Source organism: Pinus tabuliformis, chromosome 3_2 (assembly GCF_031772625.1).
Source record: "Pinus tabuliformis cultivar Carrire ecotype Pingquan chromosome 3_2, CPIR1, whole genome shotgun sequence".
Lineage (NCBI taxonomy): Eukaryota > Viridiplantae > Streptophyta > Pinopsida > Pinales > Pinaceae > Pinus > Pinus tabuliformis.
This window is the reverse complement of record NC_142302.1, coordinates 500424703-500439195: the sequence shown is the minus strand read 5'-3', so window position 1 is coordinate 500439195 and position 14493 is coordinate 500424703. Positions and strand designations below refer to the sequence as shown.

General features: G+C 37.7%; 1 protein-coding gene across 3 annotated transcripts in view; it reads right to left on the bottom strand.

Moving 5' to 3' along the window:
- The window catches only part of LOC149181477 (RAD3-like DNA-binding helicase protein), a 371454-nt gene that overhangs the window by 88245 nt on the left and 268716 nt on the right, over positions 1-14493 (bottom strand). For all 3 annotated transcript variants that reach the window (XM_089416629.1, XM_089416630.1, XM_089416631.1), the window contains 2 exons: positions 1770-1849; positions 927-1631 (listed from right to left, as the gene is read on the bottom strand). In XM_089416629.1, coding sequence (XP_089272755.1) covers positions 927-1631; positions 1770-1849 — 785 coding nt within the window. The remainder of the gene's footprint in view (positions 1-926; positions 1632-1769; positions 1850-14493) is intronic.

Here is a 14493-nt window from a genome sequence, read left to right as displayed (position 1 = left end):
TGTTACAAAGGACAAATAAATGAAAGCAAAAACAGTAAGCATGCGACAACATGAAAGTTGCATACAAGGAATCCCTAATCAGATTAATCTTCAATGCCACTGTTACAAATGGCAATAAATGCAAGCAAAAACTCCCTGTTGAGTCATGAAAACAGTAAGCATGCTACAATGTGAAAGTTACATACAAAGTTCATTAGACAAAGCACTTTGTCTAGAGTCATATGAGATCAGAATAGGTGAGAGAATATGTATTCTAGTCTAGCTAAAAAAGGAATAAACTCAAAAAACTTACGGTCGACTTCGTCTAAGTAGATGCTGCTTTGGAATCAAGGGGTGGATGTTCCATTACGAATTGATTTGATTGATCTTTTTCATCTGCTGTTTCGACCAATGTTGCAAACATCGGCATCGGGATAAAATTGGCAAGGGTCCGGAAAACCAAAAAATCATAAAAATCGGGAAAATATTGGTAAAAATTGTTAAACATCAGCAAAATCAAGATACCATCAAAATATCGGTAAAAATCAGCAAACATTGGCTAGCCCAAAAAATCGTGATTTCAAGATAAAATCTGGATGTTATCGAGATGTTCGCAACAATGCTTTCGACTTACTCGGCAAATAGAAAAGTATTTGATGTGTATTTCTACCATAGCTTTACTGATTATTAGAATCATCTTCCCTAGCTAAAAGGTTAGAACACAAGAATTGATAAATGCATTTCATGTTTTTGTCCTACTGACCATAACAAGACATCACGGGAAAGACCTATTTCTACCACTTGTATCCCATATTGCTGGCCAAACAAAATGCATTAGAGAAAAATTTTCATTACATAAAACTTTTACGAAAACCACTGAAGCAAAAACCAAAACAATTGTCAGTATATCGAATTCATAAAAATCTCAGGGAGCAAAAATAAATTACCTGACTCAAAAAGTTTGATGCAGTTTTGCTTTTGTCATCATCCTGAAAATTTGTCATCATTCTACCTGCACTTTCATGCTGTTCTTTTGAGCTCTTGCTTTTGGAGAATTTTATGCTGTTCTCGTGAGTTTTCCCACTTAACTCTCTATCAATGTGCTGCAATGGATGCTTTAAGGAGGGACATGCTTGGGCCTTCTGCAAAGCACTGCTAACATGAGATGTAGTTGCTGAAACCTCTGAATCTATGTGAATATCTTTCACAATGGTCCTTTCAGAAGCCTCTCCAGAAATGACTTGTGTGTCTACAGTAATTCCTTTACCATCTTCTCTTTCTTCAAGGTTTGAAGTCATTTTAAACCTTTTTGCAGATACACTAGGGTCAATTTTAATAGCAATACTTGATTTCCCAGCTAGAGGAGAGATACTTGATAGGTCAACTATTTGACAGTCTTCATTTCCTAGAGCTTCAATCTTACTACTAACGCTAGATTTATTACTACAATTAGTGGAAGGAATCTTTGACTCTGTCCTCGGTAACATGGGAATTCTTCCACCAGCACCACCTATGGCACGATTTGCAGGAGTAATTGCATCCATGGTGATAGGGTATGATGAAGGTTTTCCTCGGACAGCTGCGAGCATGGAAGATAATGACTGTTGAGGCCCAGTAGATCCCATCACTTGAGAGGGATGACTTGAAAAAAACTGGCATCAGAAACAGTGTCCACCATGAAATTAAAGCATTAGACATTATCCCAATCAGGCAACATAACAACTCTTGTATCAAAGTTGTAAAAAGCAAACCCATAGGACGATGTCCGGCATCAAAAAATAGAACATTACCGTAGGTACAATTGTTTTCTGCCCAAATATTCCTGTACTTTTAGTTGGTTGGTCAGCTTCTTTTTCATTACAAATAAACCCTGCAAAAAATTCATTTCAGAGATCATCAACTAAAATAAATGCATGCATAGTATAATATACAGGAAATGCATACATCGTATAATCTGAAACAACAACCAGCATACTAAGAACCTGGAAGAAGAACTTTACCAAAAATTCTCAACACAAAAATACAACCACCAATTTTCAGAAACTGTAGAATGTACAGCTCATACAAGAAGCCAAGGACATTAATCATTACGGAACCTGTATAGGAAAGCAAGCTGAAAAATTAGTGTTACACTGTTATCTAGTTGGTAATTCAAGTGGGGGTTGTTAGCCAGATAATCATGCTTGAACAATCTGCCCAACTCCCCGTCAATATGAAACTTGCATAAGAGGTATGGAAAAGAGTCAGAAAGAGCACAGATCTGGGCATAAAAATTTCTACCAAGAAAGCCATTCTTAGAAAAGGTATAGATGCCCGAATGCATAATCAGTTTCAGTCATCTGCCTTGGCTGAACAAACTGATAACACAAAACATCATATTACTGTCGAAGATACCTAGGTGGTCACTAAAATTCATCACTATTCAAAAAGATGTCTAAGCTCTCAATTCCTGCACTCCATGTCCCACCCAGTGATGACAAGGCCAATCACCCCATACTTCTTTGTTGATCTGTTAAATCCAGAGCAGCGAGGGGCAGGAAAAGTTCTAGAGCGCACTGTTACTTGCTGTAGAAAGACCTAGGATAGAAATCGAAACCTAGGGCTTGAGATAACAGAATGAGGCTACCTATGCCTAGAGTCAAGATTCCAAGATGATATAGGACCTCTCAAGAAGTTAATTAAGATGCTTTATTTTTTTAAATATGCTCTTGCTATACTTGAAAGAGACCCAGAAAGAAGCCCACACAAGACATAGCGTTTATGAATTATTGTGGGAGGAGCCTCTCCAATGTACTTACTAGGTCAAGGTGAGAGAAGGAATGGGGTATTGAATGATTTATTCCAATGAATATCAAGTTTTGCAACCCAATGAAGACCATGTTATCCAAGAGAAGAGACAATTAGGTTTCAATCCAAAGACACAGATAGGGCATCAAATTTCCGGAGATTTAACTATGGGAATTCAACCAAACTTGGAGATCTTGTAGAGGAGACACCAACGCAGATACCTATCCAAACGGTTTTGAAAGATCACCCCTCTATAAGATTTCGCAGGAAGCCCTAGTTGGCCGTCTAGGAAAAGGGGCCGAAAAGTTTGGAGGAGAGAAAAGAGAAGGAAACACCAATTTTTCTTGGACCAATGCCTAATCTTTGGGCTATGGAGTCTATGATGATTTAAAATTTTGCCAAAATCGTCTTCAAGGAGGCCAAAGAGTGATGCCCTAGCAAGCACTCTTCAACAATTACCCACCCAAGTTTTTGTGGATTTTCATGGAAGAAAGACGAATCCCATCCACTAGGAACATTCATCTATTGCCATACAATGAGTAACATGTGCAATTGCCAATCAAATAACCTTTTACAATGATATTCAACAAAACTAGGGCACAAAAGCATTAATTAATTGCAACAATTCCACACATTAGACATTATTCAAGAGAGATCTTCAACAAAATAACACTTACAAGATGACAAGAGATATATCCATCCATAGAACAAGAAATGGCTCCAAGAAAGAACGAAAATTTCAGCCTCCAAAGATATTGAAATGCATCAATAGAAGTCTCCAATAGTCACCCAAGAAAAAGTGTGAAATTCTTCAAGAGAATAGATCCAAGTGTGATGATGATGCTCTCACAAATGAGAGCCTCATCTATTTATATGATCCTCTAATAGTTTGAATTAGCCTAAAATGCCCCTAACATTATTTTAATGTGCAAAATAACATGTCCTTGGGGACAAGCCCACCAAGTAGCTCATAAAATGAAGAATAAGTCATCCAAACGTAAACCGAAATGATAAAATCATGGTGTTCAAGGGTCTTCAGAGGACCTCGCTAAGTCCTCAAGGTGCCATAATGAGAGTGAGGGCTCCATGAATGATAGACGAGTGGCCCCTTGATTTCTAAGAAAAAATATCATGTGGTGCTCCAAGTGGCTCTGGGGTACAATTAGTGGTCTCCTGATGAAAATAAGCTTGTAGACTGCTCCAAATGAGGACACGGAAGATTGTGCTTTCCCTCCTATGTCTCAAGGATGAGACAACCTCCTCTGGGCCTCAGATCAACTGCCAAACCCTGTATATACTTCTAAGCCCTTTGGGGGCACTACTGGTCCAAATGCATCATCTCGCACATAATGTGGGGCAATGAACAAGCCGGTGAAGGTGTTGAGTGCACCCATAAGATGAGATAATGTTATATCATATGACAGAGACCCATGGCTCTCAACACATCCCCTACAAATGTCAATATAATCCTTCGGTGGGCTTGGGCCTTAGTTAAGTTGCCTAGCCCATGATGAAACCACCACCAATCCTAAATAAGATCCAATGTGTCTCCTCACCTTCTAGTACAATAATTCATTAGTGCATCTTGTTGACCATGTACATGTCAACAATTCAAGCAACGTACAAAAGCAATGGACAAATTTTTCCAAGATCATTGTCATCATTCAGCATCAATTTCATCATTGTAATCCCAAATTTTGCAAAAATTTTGTAAATGATTCTAGTATGACTATTAAGCCATGTAATAACACCTAGGTAAGCGTATGATTTTTCTCCAAGGGTTTCATCCTAGGGAGTTTTTTAACCTCACCAAATTATGTGTGTTTCTAAACATGAATAATTGGCAGAGTTTTTCTCCAAGATATACCCCAAAGCTAGGGTGGCACTCATTGACGATGTCTTAGATGAGTCCTAGTGTTTATCGAATCTATGCATTTTTCATACTAGATCATGTGTCTTGTCACAGAAATGGCTAAAGTATTGAGGATGTATGTCAAATGTGTATTTCCCCTTCTAAGGTTTGATATTGCAATATTTTGATGTAAAAGTGTGTCTAGGAATAGTTTAGTGCATGGTTACTCATATTTGGACACCATGGCTAAGTTATTTTTTGGATCCACTTAGAGGGTGGAAAAATACTTAGTCCCTTCTTGAGTATTTTAATTAACTTTTCTGGCAAAAATAAAAAGAAAATAATTATCCAGAAAATTAATTTAATTTGAGTCAAAAAATTAATTTGAGAGAAATTAAATTCTCTCCAAGTGGAAAATCATCAAAAATTAGTGGGTCCAAAAAGAATTAAATTTTAAGAGTCCTCCACCAACGTAGAAATTGTTTTTTTAAGAGAATTTGACCCTTTGGAAGTTAGTGGTCAAGTCAAATTGAAATTTTTTAGGATAAAAGTCCAAAATATTATTTTTTGGACCAATAAAAAAGGGTTTTAAGAGAAATTCGAATTTTTCCTCAAAATAAAAGGAATAAAATTCAATCGATGGAGGAGATCAAGTTATTTCAAAGGAAGATCGATGGATGAGATTATTTTGACAAGGATCAACCCAACTAGTCGTTATTTTCACTTGGAGGGGTCTTCTCTCTTATATTTCTATATAAGGAAGCCTTTGAGCTCCTCATGGTAACATGAATGATCTTACTAGATCAAAATTATATATGTACTGAGCAAGGCTCTGCTAGATTTTGTAATAAAAGCATAAGACTTTGGGGTTCAATTCAGGTGTCTCTCACTTGTTGATCTCTAGTATGTGCTGGATGATTTATTTTTATATGCTTTGCGCTAATATATTGAACGATTATTATTTCAATTGTCAGTAGTAGGAACATCTATTAGCAAAGGTATCTTGCTTTAGGTGTTGGGCATGAGTAAGCACTTTGGGTGTATAGGATCTGGCATGTATCTCCAAGTTTCTAGATCTTTTGTGTGAATCGAATCCCTCTTGATCTAATAATCTATTTTTCAAAGCGCATTTGAGCTACAGGTTGCTCCAACCCTTGGAAACCCCAAGATCACACACTGTGAGGGGATAACACTTTCTTTGGCTTCAAGTCTTGATGCAACGAATATTTGATGCAGGAGGGTTTTGCCAAAATTTAAAATTTATTCAAAATCTCTCATCTTTTTACTTGTGCTACAAAGACTAATGTGCTAATAAGAGTAATTTTATTTTTGTAAATAGTGTAAATATTTGTAAAGTAATTTTTTGAATCTAACCCTTGTATTCTAATATTAACCCATTATTTCTATTTTGTATAGTATTGGGGTTTTTGGGTTTTTATTTGAAATTTTTGTATATATTGGGTATTTCGGCTTTCTATTTATCATTTGTGCAAGTACTAGATCTAGCATTTGAGGAGAAATCAAATTTTTGGAGAGAATTAGCCTTACTAGCCTAAACAGCTAGGGTTTTGAGGGCTTTTAGGCCTCTAAAGAAGTCGTTCAGCCTCTAGAGAAGTGTGAGGGCATGATCCAAGGTCTTGACGGCTACATCCAGCCTTCCCAAGCTCAATTTGCTAAACCTCTAGCTCCGAAAGGGAGGTTGCAGCACTTGGAGGCATTTTTTGCAGTGATTTTGAGGTAAAGAATTTAATTTTTGTTGTTGCATGGGTGCCTAGCCTCTTAAAGGCTAGTTGCAGACCTTTTTATGCCCTTTTTCCTTAGCCCCAGTCCCTTAAGGGTTTGTTTTCCCTAGCAACGGCCATTTTGAGGGCTTCTCCTCTGGTCATAAGATTTTTTAGGCCTTCTTCTTGTGGCCGCAGCCCTAATAGGCCTCAATTCCCTTGGTTGCAGCTCTTTGTGGGCTCATTTTTGGTAGTCGCAGCCCAAGTAGGGCTTGTTTCTCTTGGCCGCAGGCATTAGAGACCTTCTAACCCTAGGCCACAGGCCTATTTGGCCTTAGTTCCCTACACGCAATCCCTTTCAGATCATTTTTTGGCTTTGGCATTTGATTTTGGCACTAATCATTGTGTTTGCAGGCTTATGGTAAGTTTGCCAAGAGCTTGAAGCTGATTTCCATACATTTTTGCCACTAATCTATTGTGTTTCAAGCTAACACTTTGTTTTACAAACCTATCTCTAGTTTGAGGAAGGATTTCAAGGGTTTGAGGTCTCACTAGTCCATCAATCAGCCCTAGCCACAGTCACAAGAGGGTTGATCTATCATCTAGGGATTTTATCACACTGAAATTTGTGTTGCAAGTGTTTGAAGGAGCTCTAGCCCACATAAGAAGTTCATCTATCCATCCAACAAGGCCTCAAGGCCTAAAGGTTTGCCTCTTAACTCCCCTTTCCCCCTCTGTTTTCATAATCAGATCTGAAGTAGTTCTTAGCAATCGTCTAATACCTCAATTTAATCATCTATAATAGCCCTAAGACACATCTAAAACATTGCATAAGCTAAAAGGACATTTGTGCTTTTCATTTGATGACATTCCACATGTTTCTTAAGGTCTGATATAAAATTTTGAGCTCTGATATAATTTTTGTATGGTCTGATATGAGCATTTAAAAGTCTGATATATTAGCTTACAGTGGTAAGAAAACTCCATGCTAAGGCTTAACATTCAATAGAATTAATTTCCAAGTCTTGGGAACATTATGGTAAAGTGTTAAAGTAATTGTTCTTGTGATACCAGTGTTGCGGGGGAGCGACACCCCCCCCCCCCCCCCGATCCCTCTCCCAATCCGTGCTCTAGGCGGGAGCGACTTGGGAGTGGGTCGAGAGCGTGCTCTTGTTATAAAAAATTGTGCTCCCTGCCAGTTTCGGGAGCGAATGAGGGAGCATTGCTCCCATTGCTCCGAGAGTGAATTTTATAACCCAGGAGGGGTCAAGAAGCGATCGCTCCCGACCGCTCCCGGGTTATAAAATTCACTCCTGGAGCGACGGCAGGCGCGAATTGCGCAGAAAAAAAGATCCTCCGGTAAAAAAATCGATTTTTTTCATAAATTGAGGGAGGGAGGGGTAAAAGGGTTTCATTGTGATTGTGAGAGTTAGAGTGAGAGCTCATTTGAGAATTTGAGATTGAGAGAGGGAGATTGAGAGGGTGAGAGTGAGGACTAAGGAGCAAGGAGAGAGTGACACTGAGAGAGCGCAAGGTGCCAAGGAGAGAGCAAGGAGCAAGGAGAGAGTGAGGAAAGAGCAAGGAGCAAGGAGCAAGGGGAGATTGGACGCATTTGAGGTAGGTTAGCCACTCTACAATATTGAATAGAATGTTTAGCAATTTTTTTTTAATGTTTATTAAATTATTCCTATTTTCTAAATAAATTAATTAATATTTCTCTATTTCGGTTTCCCATTCCCATTCCCATTCCATTTTATTAAATTTTGCAGATTCAAAACTTCAAATTTCAAACATCATGGTTATATTTCTTGGCATTTTCTTCTTCTTGGTTCCTTTTTTGGTTATTATGGTGCTAGAGAGTAGAAAAAGGAGGGTTGAAAATGAAGAAGGGGATGAAGAAGAGGGACAAAGTGGATTTGACGAAAACCCCAGTGAGGAGGAGCTGGAGGAGAGAGAACATGATTCAGCTCAAAAAACTAAACAAGACCAAACCCCATGGTGGAAATATGTTAACAAGCCTGAAGCAGGGAAAGGGGGTGGAACCACTAAATTTCATTGCCCCCATTGCAACAATAATTACACAGGTTCATACACCGGTGCCAGAAAACACCTCTGCGGGAAAATGCCATGGGATAGAGCCAAATGCATAAGGGAAGAGGAGGAAGCCCAATACAAATCTAAAAAATCAAAGGGTTTCTTTGAACCAAGCTCACAATCACATGCACAAAGAACTCCTTCAGCATCCTCCCAAGGCAATGGATATGAAGGCACAGGGTCACCAGGTTTAAAGCGTAGAACCATATCAGATTTCCTTGATGAAGGGTGTAGGAATGATGTGGATTCAAAAGTTTACATGTTTCTCTATGCATGTGGGATACCATTCAATGTTCTTCACTCACCTTACTGGCACGAAATGGTTTCTGCCATAAATGATGCCCCTAAAGGATACAAGAGCCCTAGGTATGACAAGGCAAGAACCGTTGGACTTGATCATGAAAAAGCAAAAATATCACATTCTTTGAATGGAATGACAAGTTCTTGGACTGACCATGGGTGTCCATTGTATCTGATGGATGGACAAATGTAAAAGGCAAGCCATTGATAAGTGTTCTTGCTGTGTTTGTTAGTGGTGCCATCTTTCTTTTAGCATATGATTACTTAGACAAGTTCAAGACTTCCATCAACATTGCAGAACCATTACTTGAAACAATTGACCGTATTGGACCATACAATGTCATCCAAGTCATCACTGATAATGCCCCTAATTGTAAGGCAGCAGGAGCAATTATTGAGGATAAATACCCCAACATATTTTGGTCTGGGTGTTTGGTTCACACAATGAACCTTTTGATGCATGATATTGTTAAGAACAAAAAAGAACATTACAAATGGATTGGTGATTTGTACAAGAAAGGACAACAAATGATAAAATTTATTACAAATCATAGCAATACCCATGGCCTTTTCCGCAGTCACTCAAGATTGGAGTTGTTGAAGATTGCGAGGACTAGATTTGGTAGCTATTACCTCACCTGCACCTTTTGAAGGTAAGAGAGTCATTGGCTAGCATGGTATCAAGTCTACACTGGCAGGTATTAAAGGAAAGGGCTACAAATGCAGCTGACAAGCAAGGTTTTGAACTAGTGGAGGAGGCCGCTCTTGATGGTATGTTTTGGGCACGTGTGAGGCAAGTATTGGATTTCACCAAGCCCATTTATCACATGATTCAGTTTGCAGATACAAATAAACTAGTAATTGGCGAGGTGTATGAGCAGATGGATACCATGTTGGGGTAAATAAAAGATATTGTTCATAATAATGATCCCAATTTGTACAAATTGATTCACGATTGTGTGTGTGTACGGTGGGATAAACTTAATGTTCCACTACATTGCTTGACGTATATCCTTACACCAAAATACTACTCTACATCTTGGTTGGGCCAACCTGCACCAAGGGGTGGGGTTAGGACCAAACCCCATATAGATGAAGAGGTATCTAAAAGATATTTGGAAGCATTAGAAAAGTTGATACCTGACAGGGAGGAATGTGCTAGTGTGCATCTTGAAATAGGCAGATACTTCAGTAACACTGGTTTGTTTGGTACCTTCCATGCAATGGAAGACTGAGACAAATTTGATGCTCTCACATGGTGGGAATCATATGGTGGCCATGGACTTTTGCTAAAATTGGCAAAAAAAAATTCTCTCACAGGTTGTAAATACTTCTTCTACAGAGAGGTGTTGGAGCACCTACAGCTTCAAAGTTCATATATAACGTGAAAAGAAACAGACACAATGAAAACCGGGCAGAAAGCTTAGTTTATGTGCACTACAACTTGAGGTTGTTGAGTCATTATTGTGATCGGGCTTATGAGGATCCAACATATAAAATTTGGGACAACCACCCAAAAGATGACAATTTGGAGGATGACACTATACATCTTGAAGAACTGGAAGAGGAACATATAAGAGAGGAAGATGAAGCAACAGCCATGCCACCTCCACCATCCAGTAGCAGTGCTCGAGTTCCAAGTCTTGTTCCTTTGTTGTCGCCACCTCCATCTACACCCTCACGTGGAGGGCATGTGCCTTCTAGTTCTGGTCGTCGCTCTGTGTGGGAGACTCCTAGAAGACCACCACGACCTGCTCATACATTAGGCACTTCTCGTGGAAAGGGCCACAAGTAGTAGTAGATAATAGATTTATAGTTTACTTGTCTTTTCTAGTTTCTATTAGTTTTCATAATTGTTGAGTCTTGACTCTTGACTCTTTCATATCATAATGATATTTTTTGTAAACAATATATGACTGTGACAATGAAAGTTTGAAGTTTGAAGTTGGAAATTATAACTCATTGGTAATGATTTTGAATTATGAATATGATGCTTCGTGAAAGTTGTTTCATTTCATTTCATAATTCATTTTATAACATTTCATTTCATGTTAAAAGTTAGATATTATTTCTTGTAATGGTTAAACTTAGCTTACAAGTACAACTTTGGTGATCAATGATGATAAATGTTATATATTGAATTTTCAATTTTGAAAGCTTGAAGTTGAAACTTTAAGATTGATGAATCATGATTCATGAGACTCAATATGTTGTAATATGTATGTTACTAACTTGTGGATGTGGTTGATGAAGATTATAACTTCTAGATGATTGATGTTATATGGTTCAATGATCAATCTATGTTTTTTTTATGTTTTTTATATCTAATTCATTATTCTACATGTTTTTGTTGACATATATGTATCAAAATATAAAATTAAAAAAAAAAAAAAAAAAAAAAAAAAAAAAAAAAAATTTAAAAAAATATTAAATAAATATATATATAATATATATATATATATATATCTATTCGCTAGCAAATAGTAACATGATATACCTTCTCCTTGAATGCTAAGTTGAAAATCGCTCCCAAAGCCCAATTTAACATTGTGTGTATACCTTGTTTATCATTTTCTAAGTGGTAAAAGGAATCCTTGAATGTCTTGATCTTGTTCTCCTTGCATTCCATTGGTGTCCTTTATTCTTGAAGATCACTATTAGCAATTTCATTTCAAGACAAGTGTAATTTAATTGGCTCTCATAATAAGCATTGGTTTCATCATTGCAAGAAGTAAACCTAATTGGCATAAATAAGAATCTTGGATAATCATTGTGGCGAAGATAATTATACTTTCTTTTATTCCTATTGTCGCTCAAATTGTATAGGCAAGACGCAACAACGATCAGGTTGGGGGTTGTCACTCCGATCTTCGACCTCTCTGTTCTAACAGTCTCAGAATAGCAGGCTATGTGGGGGAGTCCCTATGAAATGTGAAGATGCAAGACTTCTCAATGATTGACAAATCGCGGAGACACAATTGAATGGCCTAGTAACTTGGTTAATTTAGCAAGTTTAATGATTGGATTAGATTACTGTGAAAGACCAAGGCCTTAAATGGAGTCAAATTACTTGCTTTATATGAATTATCTACCAAGCCACTGAATGAACAGTTGTTGCCTTAGGAAGCTTCACTATTGATAATTTTAGGTATGTTCTATGCTTAGAACAATTTATTTCAATTTTCACAGTTAGCTCCATATCTTTTCTAGATTAGCAATCACATCAGCATTAATGTAAACTGCAGATAGAACATAAACATAAATCGTAGAAGACAAGCCAAGACAAGAGAACACAAGATGTGGCGCTAGCCAGGGACAAACCCCAATGTGGGGAAACCCTTGATCAATTCTTCTTATATGTTCTTCAACAGTTCAGCAGAGAGAGAGAAAGAGATAGTACGTTTACAACAGAAGTCAGCACTTTCACTTATCTAGATAAGAGCATAGATCATCTCTAAGAAGATGATACATGAGATCAGTTGAAGACATGCTACTTCACCCAATTCTCCAAGGTGACTCCTTCACCTTTCGTTGTGCTTCATTTCGTCATCATATTGCACCTCACCACACTGCACCATGTTGCACCCATCATCACTATGCTGCATCTCATCACGCTTCATTAATCATGACTGTACCCATCATTGTACTGCATTATGTGCCATTGGTGCACCATGTTGCCATCCTGACCTATGTGTTCGCTGCACCTTGCTTGCTTGTTGTCCCTTGCTTGCTTCTTGTCCCTAGCATGCTTGTTGTTGTATGCTAGTTGTCCCTTGCATGCTAGCTGTAACATTGCATGCTTGGTGTATTTGCTGCTAAGTACCATACAACTGTTCCAATGTTAGTTACTGGTCCCTTGCATGCTGCTCTCCTTCGAAAACAGAAGCTCTGGTTGTTTCTGCAGTTCCCGACAATTCTGGCAGTTCCGGCTATTCTCGGTAGTTCCAGTTGTTCCGGGCAGTTTCGGCAGTCCCGACAGTTCCGGTTTTTCCAACATTTATGTAGCATAAAAATTTATGCTGAAGCACGAAAAGACTGATAGCTTGAAGATTTGATTATAAAAATACACACAAGTATTTAAAATAATTATTTTTTATTATATAAAAAATGTATAAGATGATTTGAATGTATAGTGAGGACCCTGCTTTTATACCCCAGCAGGGGACCTTTTGTGAATGGGCATGTCTAAAAAATGACTAATTAGCCAAAATAATATTTAATAATTTAATATTTATATTTATTTTATTTAGCTAATTGTTATGAATTATATTCATAACATAGCCTCTCCCTTCGGAAGCTTTGTCCTCAAAGCTTTAATATTGGGGTTTTCTTCACTTAGTTGCTGTCGATTTGGTCATTGATTCGTCATGTAGCTTACCAGTACTATTTTCTTGGATTTTTTTTTTACTGATTTTTTTTAATATATATATATATATATATATATATATATCAATGTTTTAAAACTCCAACTCCGACTCCGACTCGGCCGAGGGTCGACTCCGACTCCGACTCCGACTCGGTATCGACTCGGCCGCCTCGATTTCAATGACTTGGTCGTTGTAAAAAATACATTAAATATTTATTTTTTATAAAAATACATAATTTTAAAGATTTTCATTCATGTTTCCAAACACACAGCATTAGAATATAGATAGAAGACAACATATTATCAAAGTAGGCTCATGAATATATCCATTATATCAAAATGGCACCCAATGCATTGTCCAATACATACACGATGATGATATAGAGATCAAAACAAAAACAAATAACCAAGGAGGCTATAAATGGCCTCTACAACAAAACTCTGTGACCAGTACTACTGGCTACTGCTAGAGTTGCCAACATCATCTGGCTCAGTGTTACTTGGGAGCGGGAGCGAAAGTGGGGAGCAAGAGCGAAAACGGGAGCTGGAGCGACATTTTCAGAAGCTCCTGGTTTGGGAGCGAATCCTGGAGAAGTTCGACAACCAATGTCACTAACATCAAGGTACAAAGAGGGATTGGTGCTCTTGGTTAAATACGAGTTCCATACCCTAATACAAGACAAAATTCAATGGAAACATTGCAATCCTCCAATCCTAAAATCCTGAAAATCTGATAAGTCTGCTGAATTTTGAATGAAATCTAAAATTCTACTTTCTCCATATGAAATCCAATGAGGCCGGAACCACTCTCAAACATCCTGAGTCATTTCATGGTAATGTTAAAAATTTAAGTAAAAGGATGAAAATGAAGATTAAGGAGAATGTCACTTTTACTTTAAGAATTTAACATTACCATGAAATTTGAGTAGCATATCAATACTAGGAGAGGTGAATGGACCCCAAATAGCACTTAACCAATTTAGAAAACACCTTGGAGTCCCCAACAATCAGCTAAATGTTAAAAAGTTAAAAAAAAAATTAGAAAAATCGCTGTTTTTTGTGGGGACTGGCTAGATTTAATGACTCGGCTTAGTAGATGTGGAAACGGCCGGGTTGACCGAGTCATGATTGACTCGGCCGAGTCATGCAATAAGCCTCCCGAACTGGTTTTTCTGCCGAGTCATAAAATTCTTCAATGACTCGGATCAACTCGGCCGTTTCGGATTCGATTCGGCTGAATTTTAAAACTATGATATATATATAGATAACAACTTAATTAAATAACACTTGATATAGTTATCTAATATATAAATATATGATTCAATCGATGCCATTATATGTGACTCCCTAAGCCAGCTAAAACGTGACTCAGACTGGTCGAACGACACGATGAA